This window comes from Gossypium raimondii, chromosome 3, assembly GCF_025698545.1.
Source record: "Gossypium raimondii isolate GPD5lz chromosome 3, ASM2569854v1, whole genome shotgun sequence".
NCBI classification, from domain to species: domain Eukaryota; kingdom Viridiplantae; phylum Streptophyta; class Magnoliopsida; order Malvales; family Malvaceae; genus Gossypium; species Gossypium raimondii.
In genome coordinates, this window is record NC_068567.1 from 62461337 (window position 1) to 62486974 (window position 25638).

At 33.6% G+C, this 25638-nt stretch overlaps 3 protein-coding genes across 4 annotated transcripts; 1 reads left to right on the forward strand and 2 right to left on the reverse strand.

Annotated features, from left to right (window-relative positions):
- Nucleotides 1-5611: 5611 nt before the first annotated feature.
- LOC105795457 (probable helicase MAGATAMA 3) lies at nucleotides 5612-14006 on the forward strand. Of its 2 annotated transcripts, XM_052628773.1 has the most exons (21): nucleotides 5612-5814; nucleotides 5898-6042; nucleotides 6140-6273; nucleotides 6751-6963; nucleotides 7118-7309; nucleotides 7472-7507; nucleotides 7723-7737; nucleotides 8075-8160; nucleotides 8269-8319; nucleotides 8756-8867; nucleotides 8949-9054; nucleotides 9703-9800; nucleotides 10157-10258; nucleotides 10340-10432; nucleotides 10849-10902; nucleotides 11605-11663; nucleotides 11750-11834; nucleotides 11973-12341; nucleotides 12678-12800; nucleotides 12884-12970; nucleotides 13511-14006. In XM_052628773.1, the coding sequence occupies exons 1-21, from the start codon at nucleotides 5713-5715 to the stop codon at nucleotides 13715-13717; spliced, it is 2469 nt and encodes an 822-aa protein (XP_052484733.1). In that variant the 5' UTR covers nucleotides 5612-5712; the 3' UTR covers nucleotides 13718-14006. The 2 variants fall into 2 exon arrangements, with proteins under 2 accessions (XP_052484733.1, XP_012480543.1); XM_012625089.2 differs by lacking the exon at nucleotides 7723-7737 and having other exon boundaries at nucleotides 5613-5814.
- Nucleotides 14007-14580: 574 nt separating this feature from the next.
- Nucleotides 14581-18354, reverse strand: LOC105795462 (uncharacterized). The gene is made up of 2 exons (XM_012625093.2): nucleotides 17406-18354; nucleotides 14581-15118 (listed from the first exon to the last, which is right to left on the reverse strand). Exons 1-2 carry the CDS (start codon nucleotides 18105-18107, stop codon nucleotides 15032-15034), a joined length of 789 nt encoding a protein of 262 aa, XP_012480547.1. The 5' UTR covers nucleotides 18108-18354; the 3' UTR covers nucleotides 14581-15031.
- A 3241-nt stretch (nucleotides 18355-21595) lies between these two features.
- Nucleotides 21596-25426, reverse strand: LOC105795458 (kinetochore protein NDC80 homolog). The gene is made up of 4 exons (XM_012625090.2): nucleotides 24229-25426; nucleotides 23350-23596; nucleotides 22274-22420; nucleotides 21596-22026 (listed from the first exon to the last, which is right to left on the reverse strand). The coding sequence occupies exons 1-4, from the start codon at nucleotides 25311-25313 to the stop codon at nucleotides 21799-21801; spliced, it is 1707 nt and encodes a 568-aa protein (XP_012480544.1). The 5' UTR covers nucleotides 25314-25426; the 3' UTR covers nucleotides 21596-21798.
- Nucleotides 25427-25638: the final 212 nt, after the last annotated feature.

Genomic DNA, 25638 nt, shown 5'->3' on the forward strand with positions numbered 1-25638 from the left:
TAGATTTATATTTGTGTATGCAATATATCAACATAGAATGGTGCTAATTTGATAATGTCGTTAGTGATATAAAGTTTTAATCAAAGTAGAGTTTCATGTATAAAATCATACAAAACCAAAATTCGTATATAATAATACACATTATATCAAAGTTCATATATAATGTTGATATTTATCCCTTAAGTTTTCAGTTCACGTTGATTTTATATTTGATCTTTAAACAATTTACGAAACACCCCTAATCCATATTCGTCGCCGAAATAGGGTTACGGAGCATTACCAGAGTTTATAGAACAAATACAGTTAATTCATATCATTTACTATTCATATCCGAAATCAATCATATTATCCTTTAGATGGGCCCTTGAGGCCCAAAATATGCATTTAAAACAGGTCGGGACTAAACCGGGAACTTAGAGAATTTTTCAAAAAATCTCAAAAATTTTCCAAAGTGTAAGGGGCACACGCTCGTGTGGCCAGGTCGTGTGTCTCACACGATCAAGAGACACGCCTGTGTCTTAAGCCGTGTGGACATTCGAAATAGGAACACACGACCGTGCCCAGCCCGTGTCAAAATTAGGGTGGTTACTGACTTGAGCCACAACGCCAAGCCATACACCCGTGTGCTAGGCCGTGTGAACATTTTAATTTATATTAATTAGGTGCAGGGGTCACACGGACAAGTCATACATCCGTATGCCACACACGGCTGAGACACACGTCCATGTCTCTGCCCGTGTGAAAATACCTGAGCATTTTGTTTTGTAGTTTTAAAGATACAGGGGACACATGGCCGTGTGTCACACACAGCTGAGACACACGCCCGTGTCTCTGCCCATGTGGACAAAATAAGGCCATTTCCAAGCCTTATTTCTCACCCAAACTTGTCTTCCACCTACATTAACATTTAAACACATTCTCAATCCAATATAAATCATTCAAATCAAGCCAAAATATTTTTTATGTAAGACATATCAACACATATGTTCAAGTATCTATACTTACCAAAATACCATATGTACATATAGGCATGTTCTATCAATCTTACTATCATAATCAATATGCCTATATGATTTTCATTAATCATCCATTTCAAACACACATTAAGCGACCATTTTATATATCAAAACATACCATTTACAAGCCATATCAATGGCTAATCCCAACCAAACACATATATGTCATCCTTGACCACTTTAGCCTATACATGTCATTATACTTAAAAGAAATTTTTGTTATTTATGCCGCAACGAGCTGTAGGATAGTGTGATGTAGCTCCGACCAACTTCCAACCTTTACGAGCCTTTGTGTACTATAAAATAGAGTAATTAATTAATGCTTAGTAAGTTCGTATAACGAAAATTATTTTACCATTCATTTACATTTATGATAAGCATACAAACACATTCCAAACAACTTGGCCAAAAGCCTAAGCACATAATCTCACCAAACATGTTAGTTATTTATTTCATGTGAATATTAAGAATAAGGATGAGCTCATTAAAAGTCAAGTTCCATGTATTTCATATATATATATATATATATATATATATATATATATATATACAAGTAACGATTTCATCCCTATGCTCGAAAAATGAAATTCTTGCAATTTAATCCTTATTCCAAGCCTAGCCGATTTTTACATAGAACATTTACGGCCCATATATTTCACAAAAATCAGAAATTTTTCATGAATTTTACATCTTTTCAATGTAGTCCCTAAATCACAATTTCATGAAAATTTCCTTTACAAAAACTGTTTATCTATCAATAACTTTCCATTTCTACCATAAAACTTCATAATTCATGCATATTCATCCATGTAAAAACCCTAATACTTTGATAACTTTACAAATTAATCCCCGAAATAGCTACGATCTTGAAAATATAAAAATGACTAAAAGCGGAACAATATTACTTACCTAATTAAGCTTGCTTGAGCTCTTTTCTCTTAGCTAGGGTTTCCATGTTTTTCTATTTAGGAAAGATGATGAAAATGATGATATTTTCTTATTTTATTATTTTATCATCTTTTCATATTTTACTTTCCAATTCATCATTTTCTTTAATTAAATTACCATGGATGAATCATCATACTTATCTACTAACTCCACTTAATGGTCTAATTGCCATATAAAGACCTCAAATTTTGAATTCCATAGCTATTGGATACTTATAGCTACTAGAACTCAACTTTTACATTTTATGCAATTTGGTCCTTTATTAAATTAGACATGTGATTGGTAAAATTTTCTTAATGAAATTTTCATACATTACTCCTATCATGATGCAGACCATGCACTGATATTAAAATAATTTTCTTTTTGACTCGAATTTGTGGTCTCGAAACTACTGTTTCGATTTCACTGAAAACGGGTTGTTACAATTTATGCCCAACTCATGGAAAAAAATAAATTATAATATTAATCAAGTAAAATATTATAAATTTTAAATGTAATATTGAAATGCCTACAATTAACTCAAATTACTGATTGAGTCTTAGTTCGATTGGCATCAGTATTGTTGCCAGTACAGGAGAATGTGGGTTCGAGTGTGCTGAAGTGTATTATCCTCCTATTTAAGAGTTTGAGTGAGACTATGGATAATTCTAAGTATGGTATCAAAAGAACAAATATGATAACAATCATATTTACAATTTGGGACTCGCCCAAGGGTTGGTTTGAAAGTTAAAATAAATAGAGATATAAACTTATGCAACACTAAAATAAATAACTAAATTATCCTTTAAAAAACTAAATTATAAGTTTGAGAATAGTAAGAGGATCAAAATCAAAATTTGACCTTTATGTTTTCAGAGAGGGAGCATTTGAAAACACGCACTACAAACTTTCAAAATAAAAAAAGCCACACGTTGGAGGAAGAGCGTGCGCCAAAAAAGGCAAAAAGGCTGGATTGCCGTTTTTATAGTTGAATTCTGCCATCCCGAGACGATACAGTTTCACCTTGGAACAATCCAATAAAAAATCTCTTTGAGTTATTTATAATTATTAATATCCAAGAGCATTTTATTGGAAAAAGAAGAGAATAGATTCCCCGTTTTTATACCATATATCCTATTTTGTTTTGATTTTGACACCAAGAAATAAAGTGATTTCTAGAATTTCTAGAAATCGAAAAGAATTTTCAGAAATTCACTTGTAATAAGAGTTGAGTTTTTCATTACAAAAAAAATTCTTTCATACCAACAATTATATATTGTGGCGGACTCTAATTTAAGTAAGGTTCTTTGGCGAAAAGGATCAGAATGAGAAAATGGGATAATTTAGATTTATCAGGGCTATCCAAGAATTTCAATCTTTGAATTGAGGGTTCGTTCATAGTGTAAGACTTATCTGATATTTTCAATTGTTAGAAATTTTTTTCTTGAATCACTCATGAATTTTTTTAGGACAGTATTAAGGATCTCATGGAAAACTTACAGCAGTTTGCCAAACAAAGGCTAAGAGAAAAAAGAGAACACGTATTACTGGCATAAAATCTACCATTGGATTCAAAAAAGCATAGGCCTCCGGCAATTTGGTGAATAAAAAGTTACTGAAAAAAGGGCAGAAAAACAGATACATATCAAATTAAAGATATTAAGACATTAATTAACTTATTATTGTTATTTTAAATTATTTTAAATTAAATTTAATAAAAATTTTAAGTAAAATTCAATAAAATAAAATAAAATCACAAAATTTAATATAAATTTAAAGTATAATGATTAGAGGTGATCATGGACCGGGTCGGGCCGGGTTTAGGTTGGGCCCGAACAAAATTTTAGGCCCATTTTCTAGGCCTAGGCCCGGCCCAAAAAATGGGCCTAAAAAATTATCCAACCCGGCCCAAAAGAAAATTGCTAAGCCCGAGCCTGGCTCGACCCATATTAAATTTTACAACACAAAAAGTATATATTTAATATATATTTAATTAAAAAGTATATTTGATTAAAAATAAAAAAAACTACATATATTTAATATATGATTCGGGCTGGGCCGGGCCAGGCCGAGCCCGTGCCAAAAAAGTTTTACTGAGCCCGGCCCGTTTTCTAAACGAGCCTCATTTTTTTACCCAAACCCATATTCCCAAACCCTCCTATTTTTAGGCGGGTCATCGGGCCGGGCCAGACCACCCAACCCATGATCACCTCTAATAATGATAAATTTATCTCTAATTAATAAGATTAAATGATAAATATTAATTAAAGTGAAGTATAATGGTAAAATTGAATTTCCATTTAAAGTATAGTAACAATTCTGTATATTAGCCCATTTGTTTTTTTTTACATATGCATTAATTGAGGAGAAACATGTAATTTCAAGTTTGTTGCAAATGGCAAAATAGTCAAAAAGAATTGATGAATCTTTTCTTCATTCTTTACGACTTATTAGTTCTTCACTTTTAGCACTTTACGTGTACAATCTTCAATGTCGTCTCACGCACGGTTCCTTTATTCACCAGCACACTTTACATCTGTATCTTTTTTTATTTATTTAGGTAAAAGGATCTAAAAAAATATTTAGTAAAAAATAAAAAAAGTAATTTAAAAAATTATTTCTAGTCGAGTCATCAATGATTAAAATTAAATCAATCAAACTCACTCGTTGATTTAACATATGATGGCATGAAAAACAAAAATGCTAACATATTGAAACAAGATGCATCACGTGGATTATTAAATTGATGTGTCATGTTATGCTTATGAAAATTTAAAAAAAAATTATAAAAACTTTTAGTAATCAAATATATGAAGATTAAATATAAGTGTATTATACTTTTATCAGAGAACAACATGTGACAAGTTGTTAGGTAATTCACGAATGACCATTCGTAAAGAATGGTCTGGAAGTAATCATTCGCGTTGAACGATCCATAGGCAACTTTCCGTGAATCTTATTTAAGTTAACCTATAGACGATTCTCTATACACTCTTCGTTGGAACCACCAAGGCACAACCACCTCATATGACCTTAAGGACAATAATGTCAATATAGGACCATACAGTATACTCCATGGCCACAATTGACCTGCAATGACACTAACCATATAATGCACTGTACCATAGACAATGTAATACTATAGAACGAATGAGTAACCCCTTATATAAGTGTACATGAGGAACCAATGATCAACTTTTCTCCCTAGCAACCTTACATAGCAATCCTAAAGTATTCTCCTCCTCCTTTCTCCTTACAACGACACTCCATTTGTCGCAGGTAAATTAACACTTCTTTCCACCACCTTCTCCTCCCTGTTGATTACTTGTATCAACAAAAGTAAATGAATAGATTTATTATTAAATTGAATGTTGATACCTTGGCATTGAATGTAATGTTTATTACTTGAAGACATTACGAGATAAATTGTCAAATTAAGAGACTAATATGATAAAAAAATTTAAGGACAAAATTGAAAAAGTAACAAATTCAAAGACTAAAAGTTAGTTCAGCCCTAATAATAAATCGAAATCACCAAGATTTATTTAAAAATTGAAAAGCCCATTAGCCGGCCAACCCAAATCATCTCAAAACCCAAAAGAAACAGAAAACCGTAACCCAAACCTAACCCAAATTTGGTGCGCAAGAGCCGAGCTCCAAAGCTCCGAATGCAGTGATCGTCGCTTAAACCTTCCCTTTGTTAAACCCACATATTTCCTTCGCAGTCTCTTTCTACTCTCCACAACCGAAGAGGAGGGGGAAAAAAGCCATGGCTGTGGACAAAGATAAGCTTCAAGAAGAAGCTTCCATTGTTCGTTTTTGTAAAATTATTCTTGGCTGGGACTATTTTCGCCTCCTCAAATTATCTAAAGTACGTTTCTCTCTGATTTTCCGCATCAAAATTTCAATGTGTGTGTTTTTTGTTTTTTGAATTGTTTTTGGAATTGGAATCAGAAAAATAACAAAGATGAGGCGACGTCGGCTTTAAAAGAAGTGAAGGATAGCTACAAAGACGTTGATGATTATTTGGCTACTTTCGAGCCGCTTTTGTTTGAGGAAGTCAAAGCTCAGATTGTTCAGAGAAAAGATGAGGAGGAAGGTAGTGTGTTTTTTAAGTCTCTGTTTAGTTCGTGAGAAGATTTTGCATAAACAATCCTTCTAGTTTCTTTCTCATGTTTTGTTATTAAGCATTGCAGTGGCTGATTGGAAGCTAAGGCTGGTTATGGAATGCAATGAGGCTGATGGATTTTACTTACCTGCGATTACTTATGAAGCTGAGGAGGAAGAATCGATATCACAGAATGACCTTTTGCTGCTTTCAAAAGAGGACGTAATTAATGCTTCATTTGATCCTTGTTTTTGCTATTTGCTTACTAAAAAGTTCCTAAAATGCTAAAGCAATTGATGGAAACTGAGATTATTTTTTATAAAATTGAACAAATTAGCTAGTAATTGTTCTTTGTAAAAGTAAAACATGCGTTTTCTTTTCTCAAAATCATTCAATTTTCAAAAGAAATAATCAAGAAGGATCTGCTTCCGTTGTTATGCTATATACTTATATTGGCACCTTTTTTACTTATAAAGTTTCTATCTGTTTTCATAAGTGCATTCTTGACTTATATTAATTCAACTAATCTGGTCTAATAATGGTAGAGAATATCGTTGGTAATCTTAGCCATGTCATTGGTATTCATGATCTTTTCCAGCTATTTGTTGACTGAAGGGGATTTTTATTTTCTGTAATAAGGGAAAAACGTTGAGTGAGATGAAATTGTTAAGAGTCTTGATTAGGCTTTTGCTCTTGCAGTTTAAAGAGGGTAGTAAGAAACTCCCAACAACATATGCATTTGCATTGGTGGAACATAGACAAAAGAATCAGCTTAGACTCAGAATGTACTTAGCTGGCGAGTTCACACAAGTAAATCCTGATGTTGAAAAGAGTTCTGCAAGGCTGGCACGTATGCAAGCCCTTATCACTTCTACTGCTAATGCAGTGGACAAACGATTGTTCAGTATAAAGGTAATAAGATAACCATGCCTTTCCTGCTTTGACCATGCTAAAGTTTTACTTCTGCCCACATTCCTTTATGCATCGAATACAACATGTTGATAGATGGAGGTGCCAGTGAATCCTATATCTGCAGAGAGATATGGTTAATGCATTTGTCCTGCAGGTTTGTAGTTTATCAACTATATCGCGTGAATATATAGCTCTGCGTTCAGTTGGTTCTCTTCCTTTCAAGGATTTAATACTTAAAGCAGCAGAAAGAGATCCTGGTTCTGAAGACCAAGCCTGGAAAATTTCTGGATCCCTAAAAGATTATTTTATGGAGAATCTTAACAAATCTCAACAGGAAGCTATACATGTAAGTCTTTGGTTAATTTATTATGCTTGGTATTTACATGGTAGTTCTATCCTTTATTTTTCTGATTAGTCCATGCAGTTTTAGCTTAAACAACTACTTGTTTGGTTCTACCTTATTATTTTTCTTCTCATAACCAAAGATATTTCATTCTCTCTGTTGCAGGCTGGTCTGTCTCGTAAACCCTTTGTCCTGATACAGGTTTAGCATCTCACTTAGTTTCTTCTTTTTGTCTGTTGGCTATTTTTTCAAAAGAAAGAACAAAAAAAATGGAGGAGGAGAACTCTTTCGTTCTCTTTTGGCACTATTCTGTACCATTCCAATTTTTTAAAATCAAAATGATGCGGTCATTCTTATAAGCACTGAATTGAATAAGTGGATGTGAAAATAACAGATATGTCCATGCCATATTACAGACCTGCACAGAATTGGTGAGTCGATGAAAGAAAATAGGAGGTGAAGTTTTAATGTATTATCTTTCTAATGTAAGTGCTGCACATTGAATGGAGGTGTAGACAGAAGACTGTATTTTGATTATTTAAATGAATCATTTTTAATTGCATGCATTTTCTTGAGGTCAAGAGCTGCAAAAAATCCTGTATTAGAATTGGGGATTGAAGTTGACTTGTAAAGCCATTTCTCCGGCTCAGTTATGGACTTATAATATATCTTGTTGGAAAGCATTATCACTCTTTGTTACAGCCACATACATTGAGTTATGTTGTAGGTGCCTTAATTTTGGTTAGCTGACCATGTGCCTTTTTCTAGGGGCCACCTGGAACAGGGAAGACACAGACCATCCTTGGACTTCTAAGTGCTATTTTGCATGCAACTCCAGCAAGAGTTCATTCGAAGTATAAATTTTGCTTTCTTTATTTTCTTAGATCTAGGGCAATGTGTCACTTTTAGGAATAAACCAACAACTGCACGTATTTGTGCTCATACCTATCTTCTTATTACAGGGGTGTATTGCTTGAGCTAAATCTTGGACCAGAACTACCCATTGAAGAAAAGTATGTTCTGAATCCATCTTTCTATGCCTGCTCCTAATTTAGTTGACCATGGATGTCTTGAATTATTTTATTATCTTCCATGCATGTTCAGTTGGGTTTTGTGTAGAAAGATTTTATGTTATCCTCAAATGGGGATTGATCTTCAAATGACCATGCACCTGAAAGCTTCACTCATATTTTCTCCTAAGTTAAATGAGATTTTAGAAGTTATCCTTTTGTCAAAGACATGATTTTAAAAGTTTTCCTGCTCTCTAAGTCAATATAAATAGGTCAGGTGATATGCGGACTTAAGTTTTACATTTTTCTTTACATAGAGTGGTGGATTTCAAGAGAACCCTTGCTAGTGCTTTTGTGCCTGAAATTGCATTACATGATCGAGTCTGACATGCCCATTTTCTGCTGACCTATCAGACTCTAATGGTTCTGCATTATGCAGATACAAGCATTGGGGACGAGCTTCTCCATGGTTAATGAATGCTAATCCCAGGGATATTATCATGCCTATTGATGGTGATGATGGTTTCTTTCCTACCTCTGGAAACGAGATGGTGGGCTGAAGTCTTGATATTGGTTTGTTAGCTTCTGACAATGTGATCATTTATCATCTTCTAACTTTAATTGCTCTGCAGAAGCCAGAAGTTGTTAATTCCAGACGGAAATATCGCCTAAGGGTGCTGGTATGTGCACCATCAAATTCTGCTCTTGATGAGATTGTGTTACGCCTTTTAAAAACTGGTATGATTGTTACCGCTCTCTTGTACTTCTCTAGAGAAAAATAGCAGGTATATAGGTAGTACTAAAAAACCATTTTCCAACATTCTTCACTGGTTCCTTTTTTCTATTCTATTGTACCGAGCTGAATCATCAAGCTTATGTGAAATGGTTACTGCAGACTAGATTCATAAAATATTGTAGTTTAAAGCATATTGTTGTTCTTGAAACATGGAAACCAGAAGGTTATTTAGTTTGATCACTGTTGTTCTTTAAAAACTTAACCCAGCATTTAACTTGATTTGTGTCTCTCTAGTAAACTTGATGTAATATATATTACAAATTTATTCAATCTTTTGCTCTGTATCCAGTTTTTCAAAAACTAAAATGAAAAGGTGATAGACCAAAGAAGCTAGGTATTCATTTGAAAAGAGTAAATGAAACCAGTTAAGTTGGCTTGCTGTTAGAATAAGGTAGATTGCTTGAGGTAGGTATTCATATCATCGTAAAATCCTGGAAGTGCTTGACTAGGTATTTAATGTTGTAAATTATTTTGGAGGGTGGGATTATTGTTGGTTTGAAAGTTGTCTGAAATGTTTTCAAGTGCATGAGCTTATCATCTGGCTATCATTCTTGATATAGTTATACATTATATTTTTCTATCTTCTACAGGTGTTCGTGATGAAAATGTTCGCGCATATACTCCTAAAGTTGTTCGCATTGGTCTTAAACCACATCATTCTGTCGAGGCAGTCTCCCTGGATTACCTTGTATGTATTCAGTTTAACCTATGGAACTTCATTTATTATTGTTATGATGAGAATACTCCTAAAATTGTTCACCTTGGTCTTAAACCACATAATACTGAGGCAGTCTCCATTGATTACCTTGTATGTGTTTAGTAACCTTCAGAGCTTAATTTATTACTGGTAACGAGCATGGTCACTGTGCATAAGTGTTAGGTTGAAGTTCTTTCAAGTGGAACTTTTATAATCATTAGGCAAGCACTGTTAAAATCATCAAAGCATAGAAAACTATCAATTCTTTCAGAACTGACATGATGAATTAGTTGGCCGAGGAAGAAGAATTCCTGAAAGGCATCTTGAAAGAGAAATTTCCTTTGCAGGTTAATCAAAAGCGGGAGTTGGCTGGTGATAAGCCGAAACAATCTTCCACAGCAAAGGATATAGACAGTCTTCGTGCTGCAATTTTAGATGAGGCTGTCATTGTATGTTAATCTGATTTGTCCTGATGTCTAAGTCCAATATATATGGTTAAAAACTTAATTGTCTCTTTGTACACTTGGTAGGTCTGCTCCACACTCAGCTTCAGTGGTTCAGCATTGCTTTCTAAACTGAGTTCTGGTTTCGATGTTGTTATAATTGATGAAGCTGCCCAAGCTGTAAGACTCTAAAATCACTTTTATTCTTTTTGATCATGAATGTTTGTTTTTATGTGAGTGTGATCTTGAATAAGCTGCATCAGTTAATCCTTAATCTGTTGTATGCTAGTTTTTCAAATTTTGGACAGAGTGGAACTGTTCTTCAGTTCTCAGGATTTTTTCACGGACATTGGACATTGTTTATCTGTTCTTCAGTTCTCAGGATTTTTTCACAGACATTGGACATTGTTTATCTGTTCTTCAAAGGCATAGGAGGAGCCTTTATCAAAAAAACTTTTGCTAGGCAGTCACTAGTACTCATAACTAACAAATTGTGTCCCTAGGAATACATTTGCTAGTGATTTAGATGGTGCAATTCTCCTCCTTTATCCCCATCTTGTGCTGCCATCATTATCTAATTACATGTTCTTGTACAGGTGGAACCTGCCACTCTTCTTCCTTTGTCCAGTGGCTGCAAACAAGTATTTCTGGTATAATACCAATGCTTTTTCCCATGTGGTTTTTTTATTCTCTAGTCTCTACCTTCCTGTTTCTAAATCGTTGAAAATGATTGCTGTATTTCTCAAAGATGCTACAAATACTAGTAATATTTTCTTCATCTATCAGTTCCTTATAGGACATAGGTATTAAGTAATTATAACCTGAAATTTGTAATTTATCATCATTATAAATAACCATATTGAAAAAGCAATGAAATTAGTAAGGTGGTTGAGTTGATGTTACAGTGGAAATGGTGAATTAAAATCATTAAAATAGTAGTGCTGCTGCTGACGGTAATATAGATGGTGCTGCTGCTGTAGGTTCTCCTGTTCTTCATAATGGCAATATTTTGTGATTGTGATGATCATATAGGAATTGAACATGATAGGAAAACATTGACGGAGAAAAGCGGATTATTTCTGAATGACAGATTCTACATTGATTTTCAACTTGCAAGATACATTTCTAGTTTGCACTCATTATGCAAATTTGATTTTTCTAGAATAAAGAAAATTGACCTTTGAAACTTGTGAATCTCGCCTCTGAAATTCTTTTGTAAAGATCTTCATTCTACAATGTCTAGAAAAGCTTCACTGCTCACGTACCAACTGTTTGATATTTACATTATCTATTATCGTATTTTCTTGGGCAATGTTATTAGTGCAGTTCATTAATTTAGTAATTTTCCTTAGATAGGTGATCCAGTTCAATTACCCGCTACTGTAATTTCACCCGTTGCTGAGAAATTTGGGTAAAACACTTAATCATGTGCGAAAGGTGACCTTATTTATCTTTATTCCTATATCTTTCTATCTCATACATATCTTACATTTGAAGCTATGCCACGAGTTTGTTCAAGAGATTTCAGAGGGCCGGTTATCCTGTAAAGATGCTTAAGACTCAGTATCGAATGCATCCCGAGGTAAGATAATAAATGAACATTGATATCACTTATCCAAATTAAAAAAAATTATGCTGAAGCTTTATATTCTCTAAAGTATCCACATGATAATCGATGGTTGATAGTTCTTTGAGTGGATCTAATCTATTTGTTGAGCAGATAAGAAGCTTTCCTTCAAAGGAGTTCTATGATGAGGCATTAGAAGATGGATCAGATGTCGAAGATCAAACTACTCGTGAATGGCACAAATACCGCTGCTTCGGACCATTTTGCTTTTTCGATATACATGAAGGGAAAGAGTCACAACCCTCAGGAAGTGGGTCCTGGGTAAATACTGATGAGATCGAGTTTGTCCTTGCCTTGTACAATAAATTGATAACAATGCACCCAGAGCTTAAGTCGAGCTCTCAATTTGCTATTATAAGCCCTTACAGACATCAAGTCAAGCTTTTACAAGAGAGATTTCAGGAAACTTTTGGGGTGGAGTCCAAAAGGGTTGTGGATATTGGTACCATTGACGGTTTCCAGGTAATCTCCTTGTGCCCTGCTTTCATGAAGTTATGTGTTTTTTTTTCTTAGGCGCAGCCAAGTGAGTTGTTGATAATTTTACGTAGACACGGATGGATATAGTATGTAGTTTGTAAAATCTATATTCTTGATATCTGGTTAATTTTATCTTTCTTTACTCCTATGAATTTAATTGACACGTAGCAATGTGAAAGTTCCGAAGAGTAAGCTTGATCAATGGCAATCATGTCCCGAACTATTTCATCTGACAGGATACATCTAATAGCATATAGTATCTAATAACTTTTATGCATAATAGATCTATAAGACTAACACATTCTCTGTTTTCCCTTTCAGGGACGGGAAAAAGATGTTGTAATATTTTCTTGTGTGAGGGCTAGCAAAGATAGAGGCATAGGCTTTGTGTCTGATTTTCGGCGAATGAATGTCGGAATCACCCGAGCAAAGTCTTCTGTACTGGTACTACGATATATACTAAGCCTAGTCGAATTCAAAGTTCCGCTAAATCATATACTTTATAACCTTTTTCACTGTTTCTACAGGTGGTTGGTTCAGCATCAACGCTGAAGAGGGACGAGCATTGGAACAACCTAGTAGAAAGTGCTGAGGAGCGAGGATGCTTATTTAAGGTGGTGTTCTTTTTACTAAATCATTTGAAAATTCGTACTGTCTATATACAGGATATAACGTGTTAACCAAATGTTACATATGAAACGATTTTTTCTTTTTTGAAATGAAAATTTTGGGGAAGGGGGATTGGAACTCTTGGATTAAGTCAGTTATGGTAGGTTATGATTTTAAATATGTAAAATATCATTTTACCCTCTCTACTTTTTACATAATTATATTATAGAAAAGGTTATGATTGTAAACAATCAATATATTTAATTATTTTCTTTCCTTTCCACCGATTAACCAAACAAAAATGGTTAAATTTATTGTAATTTCCTTTACAGTATTAATTTTAACAATCCAAACAAAATAACATATAATCCTTTCCTTTTATTTTCTTTACTTTCTTTTCCTTTATAATTATCAACCCAAACATAGTGTAAGCTGATCGGTTTTTTAACCGAACTGATCAATTGCTCTCTTCTACCTTGAACCAAATGCCTAGTTTGAAATGCATGCATTGAGATATATATTGCTAAGAAATTTCCTTGGTGCAGGTAGGGAAGCCTTATACATCATTCTTGAATGATGAATATCTAGAATCGATGAAGGTTATTAACATGGATGCACAAATGATGGAAGATATGGATGACCTTGATAATGATAATGTAGCAGCCTATAATATGGCCGGAGATGCTGATCAAGCTCCGGTGGAAGACAATGATTATGGAGATGGAGATGTAGGAGGATATGATGATGACTAAACACAACTATCACAATAGGTAAGCTTTTATGCATGCTTTATTCACCATCTAGAATTCTAATCAGAAACCCTTTTATTTTGGTTCTTTGCTTTCATTGCTTGGTTGGCAATCTAAATCATCTTATTTTACTAAGAGCTATAGATGGGTTTCTTAGGGGAAGGAATGTTAATAACATTATCCACTTAAAATTTGTCACGTCGATTCCTCTACCGTCTCTTGTTGACCACTTGTTTGGTTAGTCCCCGCTTAAAATATACTTTTGTCAGTAATAATTTTTTTCTTTTTTTTTTCTTTAATGTGTAAATATTTATATATATATATATATATATTATAAGAGCCGATAAACGTGTTTTGCACTACAAAAATCTAATTTAATTTTTATGAAACAATATATTTTTCTTATTAATATTATCTTAATGAGTGATACTAAGCTGAGATTTTGTTATTTATTTATGTTTTAAGGACAGATTTTGCTTAGTTGAAATAAGAAACTAGGTTCATTCTGTGGACTTACTGGTTATGCTTTATGTTTGGGATTTATTTTTCTTTAATTTGGCATGATTTATGATTTGATATTTTATTAGTAGATCTAAATTGATGATATTGTTGAAGTAATAACATGATTTTTTTATTATTTGAAAATTTTAATCATATTTAACAAACAATATTAAACATGAAATTTACGTATTGTTTGAAGGTTTTTTTTAAAAGAAATATGGAGTTATTTAAACTTAAGAAAGATCAAATCATATCAATGTAAAAAATGAAACAAATTAAAATTAAGATTAAGATTAAAATTATAATTAAAATTAGACAGCATTTAATAGCATGGCATATACACCACTGGACAAAGAGAAATAGGATGAGAGAAAGAAACTTGCCAGTTGGATTTAAGATTAAGAACAGAGATGCACATGCAACTTTACAATGGCAATTAGAACTTCCTTTTTTTCCCTTCCTTCAAACCGAAGAAACCAATACAAAAATCAGCAAAATGTTAGGTTGGGAACAGGGGATGGGCTAAAGGGTAGCAACAAAAAATTGAAATTCCCATTTAGAATCTTCTCATCATCATCATCTTTGCCTAAGCTTTACCTTTTTTTTCCTTTGTAATACTCAAAACCACGTGCAATGTTGTCCTGAATTCTAGCCTTCCTCCCCCCCCCCCCCCTTTTTTTTTCTTTTTCAATTCTTTTCTCAATCCATTTGTGGATAGAGAACATTGAACAATGAAAAGAGAATTACATACCTTTTTTTAAAAAAAAAAAACCGATATGAATTATAAGAAGTTAGGAGTTTTTTTTTTTTTTCCTTTTAAACATTCAATCCTTCAAATCCACATTGCTTGTATGTAAGTGATTGCTTCCTTGGACTAATCACTATTGCACAATCCACTGATACCTGCCAAAACCCAATACAATCCTCCACTTTGTTAATTCCAAGATAAAGAACAATAATAATTAAAGCAAAATGAAAAATCACAATATGATCATGTAAATGATTGAATGTCAAAATTGTCATGTTTCTACACATCACTGATAAGGGAATCGTTTTAAGTTTTCAAAGCATGTGGAGAGATCACATGATGATAATGAAAGTGAGGATTAAGGTCAATGAAAATGGGTCCCTATAATATATATGTGGTTTTAAACCTATTTTTATTACATTGTTAAGGCTGCTTCATGACTAAGAAATGACGTGTGAGATGTTAACAAGAAGCTCCATAATACTTTACTTTTAACCCCATTTTCTTAAAAGAAATATTAAAGCCTTAAACATGGGCAATGGAGACTTGTGTTACCCATATCTACTGACACATTTTAAAAAAAAATGGTACACGTATTTGAATATGAATATTGTTAATATCGTCCATTTAGAGTTGAAAATTTAAATGCCTAAAGACAAAGTGGGAGCATCTCGTGGAATGTGTAGTAAGATAAACTATTAAACCTATGCCTTATAGCATATAGGACACCTTTGGGTGAGAGTATTACTTTGTTCACTCTTTATAGCTATGCTATAGGATACAAGTTTAAGTTCAACTATATACAACACTCATGACTATACACCTAACAAAGGACTCCCACTTTGTCCTCAAGAATTCGAGCATTCGACGATGTTAGAAGATAAACTCTCAACCAAGGACAATGCTGAACTTATAAACAAACCCGCCAATTTTCGACAGAAAACACTTATTTCGAAGGAGAAGAAAATCCTTAATCTTCTCTCATATGAAATAATTTTAAACAAAAACTAAAAATTGCCCGTATAGAATATACAACTTAATGTCAAGCACCACAGATACAATAGGACAAAGGAATTTTCCAGTACAAGTAAATTTTGAAGGAGGGTTGAGGTTAAAAACCTTGTGGATCACACAAGAAGAAGAAAATTTCATGGGAGGTGGATCCCACATTTTAGAGAGATAGGAAGTAAAATGGGACCAAGTGATAGCCCACCATTTACGAAAAATCACATGGTGAGAAAAACCACAAACAAAACAAAAACATTTTTCATTTCTACCCCATAAATAAATAAAACTGACATACTATTATAACCCAATTTATTTATTTATAGGTTAAAATATATCATAAATTCATATACTCTTGATAATTTTAGAATTTAGTCCGTTATTTTAAAAATTTTAAATTTTAATTCCAATTATTAACACTGTTAAAGTTATTTCATAAATTTAGGTTCATTATATCATTCTTTTAATTATAATGTTACCAAGTGAGTATTTTTATTATTTCAAAATAGCACATCAACCAATTTAATAAAAAATTTATGTTAACAATCGGACCTAAATTTTGAAATCTGAAAATAAAATGATTAAATTCTTAAAATTAAACATATAAAAATTAAATTTCAAATTTATAAAAATTACAAGAAATCTACATCATAATTTAACCTTATTTATATTCATGCTCTTACAATTACCCAAAAAAAATCCTAAAATAATGTAGTGTAATGTTTATTTTTCAAAGTATTATTGCATGGAGGAAAAAAAAACGAAAAAAAGAGAGAGGCTAGGCGCACGATAGCCATATGCCATTGGTGTGTGTGTGTGGGTAAAGCGCGTGGGAAGCAAGCTAATTATTATTAGCGTTAATTAAAAAGTTAAACATAGCTTTAATCTTCTTTTAATATGTGTGCCTTATTTTTCTGTGTTCAGACAACAAATAGTCAAATACTACTGTAAAAATTGCAGCAAAAACTAAGTACATTCCTCTATGACAATGAAACTACTAAATGACATTTTTTATCCCAAAAAACAATGGAGATAATTCAGAGAATTATTATTGGATGGGTAAAATAAAAGTAAAAAAATGGACAAAAACAAAAGTATCCAAGAAAGAATGGTGCATGTTAGTAAGAAACAAACAAAGCCCAAAAAAAGTTGAATGGGACAGTAAGTGGTGGGGATGGCGGTGGCTAAAAGCAGCCACCGACTACGCGCCACCTTTTACGGCGGGTTTTAGAAAAGAAAACTGGGTTTAACATGGTTAATAACATAAGCTTATAATTTGAAAGCAATGGTGGAAGCTACGGCCAACAGACGGACTACGCGCCACCTTTTAAAGCGGGTTTTTTAAGTATGAAAAGAAAACTGGGTTTAACATAATCAATAACGTAAGCTTATAATTTGAAAGCAAAGGAGAATAATAATGGAAGAGAATGAGGTGACCTGGACGCCAGGAGAATCGAAGTCTAATACACGGATCTTGGCGCCGACGTCACCGAGAACTCGGAGCTGAACACGGTCATAAATGGAGGCGTCTCTGATTAAATCGGCGGCGTCAGCTTGCATTAAGTTAGCTCGATCAACGGCGATGGTTGCTTCCACGTTACGAGTACTATGAGCTTCTTGATAAAACCCAGGAACCGAAGCTTTACCCAAAGGGATCCCACGGTACATAACGGTGAATCTAGATTCGCCGTATTTGATCCCCACTTTGTTAGGATTTACCGCTGTGAAAAGCATACGGATGGTTAAAGATAAAGAAGCGGTGGTTGGGGTGGTAGCGACGGTGGTTGCGGTACCGTCGAAAGAAGATGGAGTAGATGTTGAAATGCCCATGTATTGAACCGCTACTTGTTGGAGATCGAATTGGGGTTTTTTGGGTTTAACGGCGAGGACAATGATGAGGACGATGGCTAGTACAAGAAGTGCTAAGAAGGAAAAAAGGAGGAAAAGGCAACAACAACAGCCTTTAAACGAGGCGGAGGAAGAGGAAGAACGAGGGTAGTAAGTATGGTCGCGCTGGAGTGGTTGAGCGGTGATGGAGTGGCCGTTGGGGTGGTGGTGGTGGTCACCGTTAGCGGTGGATGAACGCGTTTCTGTGGCTTGGGATTGATTATGGTTTGGATTCATGTTTGTAGGTGGCATTTTTTTTCTTCCTTCCTTCCCTCCCTCCCTCCCTCCCTCACTCACTCACTCACTCGCTCGCTCGTTTGCTCACTGGCTGACTCACCGATTCACTCAGTATCTCTTACAATAGCTCAGCTACAGTGGTTTCTTAATTATGAAGGAGACTGTGAGGGAGAGAGAGGGAGGGAGAAGAAGAAAATTCGGTGGCCTTTTTTCTTTTTCGTTTCGTTTTTTTTTTCTGGTGACTTTGCTTGCTATGAGAGAGACCGAGAGAATGTAAATTATTAAAAAGAAAATTAAATAATACACCAAAAACCCTAAATCCAATAAAAAATTAAAAATAAAATATTTATTTTATTATTTATTATTTTATATTAATGATGTGTTTTCTTATTATTTATCAATGATGCATAAAATTTATCATATATTAATTTAATTGTAAAATATTTTTTATACTATGGATGTGAAATGAATCAAATTTCAATGTTTTAATGTATTTTTTAACAAACAACATTTAATCTTTAAATTTATCTTTATTATGGTAAATAAAGTTTAGTTAGATTTGAACTAAAATATAAATAAGTGATTGAGTATTCGTTCAATTGATATAATATTAATCTGATTCTTAAAATTTCAGGTTTGATTAAATTTAAATAAATAGAATTTAATTAATTATTTATTTAAATGTTGAAAGTAAAATAAAAAAATTTAAAGTACTGAACTTAAAGAAAGGGAATTAAATAATAATTTTTAAGTCGAAGCTTTCAAAAAATAAACATGTTTTATTTTAATAAAAATTCATATTCTATTAAGCACCTAATATTCTCTTTAAATGAACATAATAAAAGATTTGAGGCTGATGATAACCTTTTTTTTTAATGTATCAACAAAAAAAATAGTTTTTAAAGAGGAGGAGGATCAAAATAATAACTTTTATGTTAAAGTTATTTTTATTAAAAGTAAATAAAATTTATTACTAGAAGGAACTGGTATAAACTTAAACATAAATAATAAAATCACTAATAAATGGTTGAGTGTAATGATAAGGTACATTACACTCCCAATAAGAAAACTCATGTTCAAACTTTAAAAATAATATTATTGAGAGGGACAACCATGAACCCGATTATAAACAGTAAAATAAACATAAAAATATATATATAAAAAACATAAATAATCAAAACCAGCATACTAACACAATTTTATAGAAACACAAAACAGAAGTGTTTCTTTCCCATGTGGACTAAGCATATAATGTAATGCATGTCAATTTCAATGTCAAAGTCTAAGGCTATATATATCCATGAATAGAAAAATAACAGTCCAAATCCAATTAAATAACTATCATAAACCCAAAAATATAAGAAAAGAAATGTCTTTAATTATAAACATCTTTGTCTAATTTTTAATCACAGTTACTTTTGGAACCAACTCAATTTTTAGTAATATATTGGAACTTCCATAAAGTTGGCTGGTTTAAGGGTCTATTGCTTCTTCTTTTTTCATTAAAATTAAAAAAAAGCTAACTCAATAATTATTTACAACTAAATCTTCTTCGTTCATTTATAAATATAAATAAATGAATTATATTAGTAATCATTGATGGGTTCTTAAATGTAAATGGGCTGTCTTTTGTGGGTGCTTTTGGACTAGTGGACCACACTTAAAACTACGTAACAAAGTATAAAAGAAGACATTAAATTAATAGGTATAATTAATGATTAAAAACTATTATACATTTTAAATTATTTAATAGTTAATTGCACCAAAATACCTTAAAGTTTAAAACGTTTCAATTACATCCCTATACTATTGAAGTTATAATTTTTTTCAATTACAAACATCTTCATCAATTTTATGATCTAAGAACAATACCAAAAGTGATATTTAGATAAAACTCTTCGAATAATGATGGCTCCATAATTCGAACTTGGATATTCACTTTCAAATCTTCCAATTATGTATTTATTTGCTTACGTATTGATCTTAAATTGTTTAACATTCTTCAAGGGATGCAATTTTATGCCTACGCTCTCCGTCCACAAGTGCTCATTTAACAATATAATCTGCTCATATTAGTTTTTGTCAAATCACTTCATAACTAGCATCAAACTTAGGGGGATTATTTATATGAACAAAACCAATTAGGCCATCTATCAAATATTAATGATGCAACTAAATATATACAAACTAGCCCGCCATGTCAGACTACTTTGCAAACCAAAAATAAAATATGGGTAGCCTTTGGATCAAGACATACTAGCGGGTAGTTTCCTCAAAATTCATCTTTACTAAGTTAAAACTTTCTTTTTTTTTTTAAATAACTGTTGAGAGGAAGTTAAACTCATTCAGAAAAAAGTCTTCAAAGTGTTGTTCAAGGAGTCAATAGATCTCTCAACGATGGAGGTATTGTGTCCAGAATGTTTTTACTCAATAGAGAGTTTCACTCACCAAGAAAATGTGAGCATCTGACCTTGACAAGGTTCGAACATATACCTTTAAATGGCATTAGTGGGTAAAAATGACACCACTAGGCGAACCCCTCAATGGCGGAGATATTGTACCCACTTCTTGGAGTGTCTATGCTCGATTTTATCCCCAAGTTTTGTCTTTCGACTCTACGAAAAGCCCTCGATGGTTTTACGGAGTAGGAGCACCTCACCAACGAAGGAAATGTGAAATTTTGATCTTGGTAGGGTTCGAACCCATGCCCTTATATGGCATAATAACTTGGACCCGAAAGAAATTTAGACCCCGATTCAAGAACAATTACCAAGTTTAAGAACTAACTTAGATAAGAAAAATATTTAGCCTCAAAATGGAAACAATTGCCAAATTTAGAGACTAACTTAGGCAAAAAAAAATTAAACCCCAACATAAAAATAATTGCTAAATCTAAACCCTAAATGATCCATTCACCCATAAAAAATTCCAAAAAATTCCAATTTAAGTGTTGGCTCAACATTAGTTTATTGAATGATCTTAGGATGGTAATAAGATTAAGTGTTAATTTCACATGACGTTCTCAAACTATGACAGTTTTAAAGTGGTCTTAAACTTTAAAATATTTTAATTATAAATATTATCTTAATCAGGTCCTTCTCTTAACTTAACAATTAGTTTATGGATTATATACTAGCTCAAATCTAATGTTGACCATATTTAATAACTAATATATTAAATTTTAAACATGTATACCCATCCATGAACCATTTGAATTTATTTGCACAATAAATACAAATGTATTTAAATTAAATATACTCTACATCGAATCTAAGCTAAAATTCAATGTTCAAGCTAACAATTAAACTAATAGAACTTGATATAGATAAAATATTGGTATTTTCGAAAATTCAATCAAAATGCTTTTCAATTTAAAAGTCTAGTTTAAAATCTAAACCATAGGTTAGGACAATCTAGTGCAATTAACCTTAACATTTTTTTTATCTAAACGAAATTCACTGCATATTGACTATGAAAAATTCTACACCAGAAAAAGACTTCAGTTGAATCAAATCAAATCTGACACCATATGAACAAAGGATTACAGATAAAGTACTAGACAAAAACCAAACATTTGAATCAAAACAAACATTTACATAAAAGGATGAAGATGGCATGGCAATTTAAGTAAACAAAGTGTTTGAGCAAAGAAAATAAAAGACTAACCTTAATAATAGATTCACATATTTTCATCTTAATATTGCTGCTAATTTGCATTGGCACTACCAGGGAACTGTGCTGGCAATGAACCCTTGTAAGCATCTGATATGGCGGCAGCGGTTTCCGAGAGACTAACCCTCATCTCTGAAATTTTGGATTCAACGTGTTCTTTATATTTTGACACCGAATCAACGACCATAAAGAGTTGACGTGCGTGTATCTGAATTTCCTCTTCGCTTTGTTGGATTGCTTCTTGCAACCTCAGTTGCGAAGCCTATATTAAGAAAAAGGAGAATTTTGTTTAGGCATCATACAAGGCACTCGTATGGTCATACCCTTATTTGAAGTGCTGCATTGAAATTTCTTACACAATAAATTGTGGAGGGCGATGAGCATTCATCTTAAAATGATAAAAGCTGCTTTTGCTAATACAGTAATGGCCATATCTCGTAAGCATGACCACATTATTTATCTATTTATGTTTTCAACCATTGTAAGCAAAAGACCAATAAAAGGCCTACCTTTAGAATCTCTGCTGCTTCTCTTTCCGTGATATCTAACTTATGCGTCTCGAACTGGACGTCCTCAACCATTTTCTTGGCTTCTGCAGTAGATCTATGATCACATTCCTGTATTTCCTTCTTGAACAAATTTATTTGGGCTTCAACCTAACAAGAATGATTAATATAGAAGGTTAATGTCAAAAACTAGCCCTTTATAAACTGCAAGTTTGAGCATCACTGGCAAAATTAATATACATTTTCAGACATTAGCACTGATCAAATATTCGTATACACATATTAGTGATAAAGGGGTAAAATTTTAAGAAATATCTCCAGTAATGAGAATTAAGGGAAGAACAAAACAAGGTCAAGATGGAAAAGAGTAACCCTGCCAGTTCTGTTTCAACATTGAGAAGTTCTTAGATCCAAGATATTCAATGGTTGGTTGCCTTTTGAGGGATGCAACAAGAACTTAAAAGAAAGACACTGGTGTGTTTTTTTTTTATTGACATCACATTTTCCATACGGAACTGAACATGCTTAGCCCAATTAAAAAAAAACTGGTTATAGGATGTGAAAACTAATACAGGAAGTATCTTAACTGCCTATACTTAGATTCCTCAAAGTAGCAAAACAAAGATCTAGATCATCACTCAAACAAAGTTGGAACCTGAAAATGCCTCCATATAATTATTGCACTAATGACAATGAAAGGACCTGTCAGTGATAATTGAAGTGAATTTCAGGGATTCAATACAATAAAAGAGTGAGGAACTGAGCCATCAAGCACAGCAGTAAGCATGACGTCTCAGCTTTTGAACATCAAATTTCAGGAACTATCTTGTTCCTCATGACCAGCTACTTAACATACTATTTTACATGCCCCAAAAACTATGGTTTATAGAATTTCATTCATAAAGGCAAGACTGAACAAAAGCCTTTTGAGCAAGAAAGAAAACTTGATGCACAGTTCAAAATCCTGACAGATACATACATGCTGATCATGACATGCACCAAAAAGAAGTAGAAGAAAACAACATCAGTATAGTGCTATAATGCTATCGTAGTGTCAGACCAGATTTAAAACTACTTACCTCATCAATACGGGATTGAAGTTCAGCAATACAATTTTTCTTGTCTTCAATCTTAGAAGCCATTTCTTTTGATTGTTGCTGAAGGACAATCATGTCTTCAAACTTTTTCTTAGAACTCTCCCTTATTTTGTCAGCATAGCTTTCGAGCTCAGGCTTAAGTGTTGCTTTGTAGTCAATCCCCATCACCTCAGCAGGTGTTGAACCTTTAGCATTAAGCTCGTACTGGAAATCATTACCAAGCTTTAACCTAAAACCACCACACACACGCAAAATAAGAAAAATGAAAGCATCACTATTAATTGCTACCAAAGGTAAAAGAACTAAACAAGTTTAGAACTTACTCAAAGTAACAAATTCAAGCACACCAAAACAATGAACAATACTGCAAATACAAGTTGAGAATCTTAGAACAGACTTCACAGAACAGAGCCAGAGACCATGATCTTGTTTGTGCATTGTTTTCTTACAACTTCAACAACAAATTTCGCAATAGACTGGAACCAAGGAAAAGATAGTACTACTCAACATAATTTTGGGTAAACAATTCAATCATCACCTAAAGGCTAAGGTAGTCAAATCTCAAAAAAAATGAATGCAACAATTTGTTTAAAATAGAGCATCATTTAACCAACAGCAATGATTAATTCCAATTTCCACCAGGGACTTATACCTTAATTTTCAGCTGCAGCAAAAAGCCCATGCAACTAAATTCCACTTTCTACTATAAGGAGGGATTCACTAATCCGCAGTTTAAACTTATTAGTAGTAGGAAATCAATTTCGAAATCGAATGCATAATCAATATGATCAAAATATATGTATCATTGGAAAAATAAATGTAATAGAGGATAAAGATAAGCAAACTAAAAGCTCAAGGAACCTCCTAATTGCCTGGTTGCACTGCATTGCAAGCGCGGTAAGCTCCTTAAACTTCTGCCCTATAGCAGAATCAAGATCCCAAGACTTATCCTCCCATGAATTTCTTGCCATTTCTGCCTCCACAATGTCCTTCTCCACAGCTTGCATCTCCCTTCTCATCCTCTCCACATCTCTAGCATTAAAGGTTTGCAACTCCACTCTCTTCTTAAGCTCCTCATTCTCCTCACAAATTCGATTCCTCTCCTCTTCCTTAACGTTCAATTCCTTCTGTTTTTCCTCCAACACCTTCTCCATCGCTGCAACCCTTCCCGTAAACTCCGCGATCATTGCATGAAACTTCTTCACATCTTCTTCCAACACATTCTTTTCCTTCTCCAACATTTCCTTCTCCGTTGGCCCAGTCTTTAATCCTTCCACTTTAGCCTCCAGTTCTCCAACACTCTTCTCCAAAGCCCTGCAATTCTCCACCACATTTTCCCTCTCTTTCTCAAGCTTCTGCACGAACTCCTTATCTAAAACCTCAACTAAATCATCCTCTCCACATATAAATCGTTTGTAACACTCCAATGCATACTCAGTCATGCTATTGTTTTGAGCAAAAGAAGATATGGAGTTCTGACATAAATGTTCATTGTAGATCGCAAGTTGAACCAGCCAGTGAACGATACCAAGCCAATTCGGCCAATTGTGATGGGTATTAGGGGCACGGAGCGTAGATTTATTGAACTTGAAAGGGCAATTTAGAGATTTCAAAAGAAAACCTAGTTCGTCCTCGACTTTGGAGCAAGGGAAACCAAGAAGAGAAAGGAGGGAGGTAAGGATATTCAAGAGCTCTTTAGCGGACGGTGCTTGAGAAGGTTTGGTGGAGATAGGCGGAATTGAATGAGTGGAGAAGAAAGCGTTAATAGAACGGGTGGTCGCCACTTGGAAAGCGCGTTCGGCGTAGGGTTCAACGGCGGATACGGCGCGGCCAATAGCGACGGAAGAGGGCCGACTGCTGGCAAAACTGGCATCGGAATCACGTGACTGTTGCGCTACCGGAGGATGGAAGGACTCGGTGGGACGGCCGCGTGCGGTGGCTCTCATCTTTTTTTTCTCCGTCAAGGCGCGCGCGGTTGTTTGATTTTTGAGTTTCCTTTGGTTTATTAGATCTGTTTTTGTGTTTGTGGGGACACTCGCTTTTCAGCTTTTAGTTTTAATTTTGCCGCTCAAATGCTGTTTTTGGAGCATTTTTGTACTTTCATTCGAACTGAAAAATACAAGTTGGTAGTGGGGCCAAAGAAGCTAGACGGCGTCGCTGGATTTCATTTTCTTAAAATAATACATTTTCTTTATTATTTCTATGGGTTAATTTCATTTTAAGCTCTTAAACTACCACCCAAATTTTAAATTAAACTTTAAACTTTAAACT

Excerpts from the sequence above, each read along its gene's own strand:
- LOC105795457 (XM_052628773.1), top strand. The coding sequence starts at position 5,713 with ATGGCTGTGGACAAAGATAAGCTTCAAGAAGAAGCTTCCATTGTTCGT. Across the intron at positions 6,043-6,139 it reads GAGAAAAGATGAGGAGGAAG|TGGCTGATTGGAAGCTAAGG; the intron begins GTAGTGTGTTTT and ends TAAGCATTGCAG. Across the intron at positions 6,274-6,750 it reads TGCTGCTTTCAAAAGAGGAC|TTTAAAGAGGGTAGTAAGAA; the intron begins GTAATTAATGCT and ends TTGCTCTTGCAG.
- LOC105795462 (XM_012625093.2), bottom strand. The coding sequence starts at position 18,107 with ATGCCACCTACAAACATGAATCCAAACCATAATCAATCCCAAGCCACA. Across the intron at positions 15,119-17,405 it reads TCGATTCTCCTGGCGTCCAG|GTATCAGTGGATTGTGCAAT; the intron begins GTCACCTCATTC and ends GGGTTTTGGCAG.
- LOC105795458 (XM_012625090.2), bottom strand. The coding sequence starts at position 25,313 with ATGAGAGCCACCGCACGCGGCCGTCCCACCGAGTCCTTCCATCCTCCG. Across the intron at positions 22,421-23,349 it reads TTCAATCCCGTATTGATGAG|GTTGAAGCCCAAATAAATTT; the intron begins GTAAGTAGTTTT and ends CATTCTTGTTAG. Across the intron at positions 22,027-22,273 it reads AAGCAGCAGAGATTCTAAAG|GCTTCGCAACTGAGGTTGCA; the intron begins GTAGGCCTTTTA and ends TTCTTAATATAG.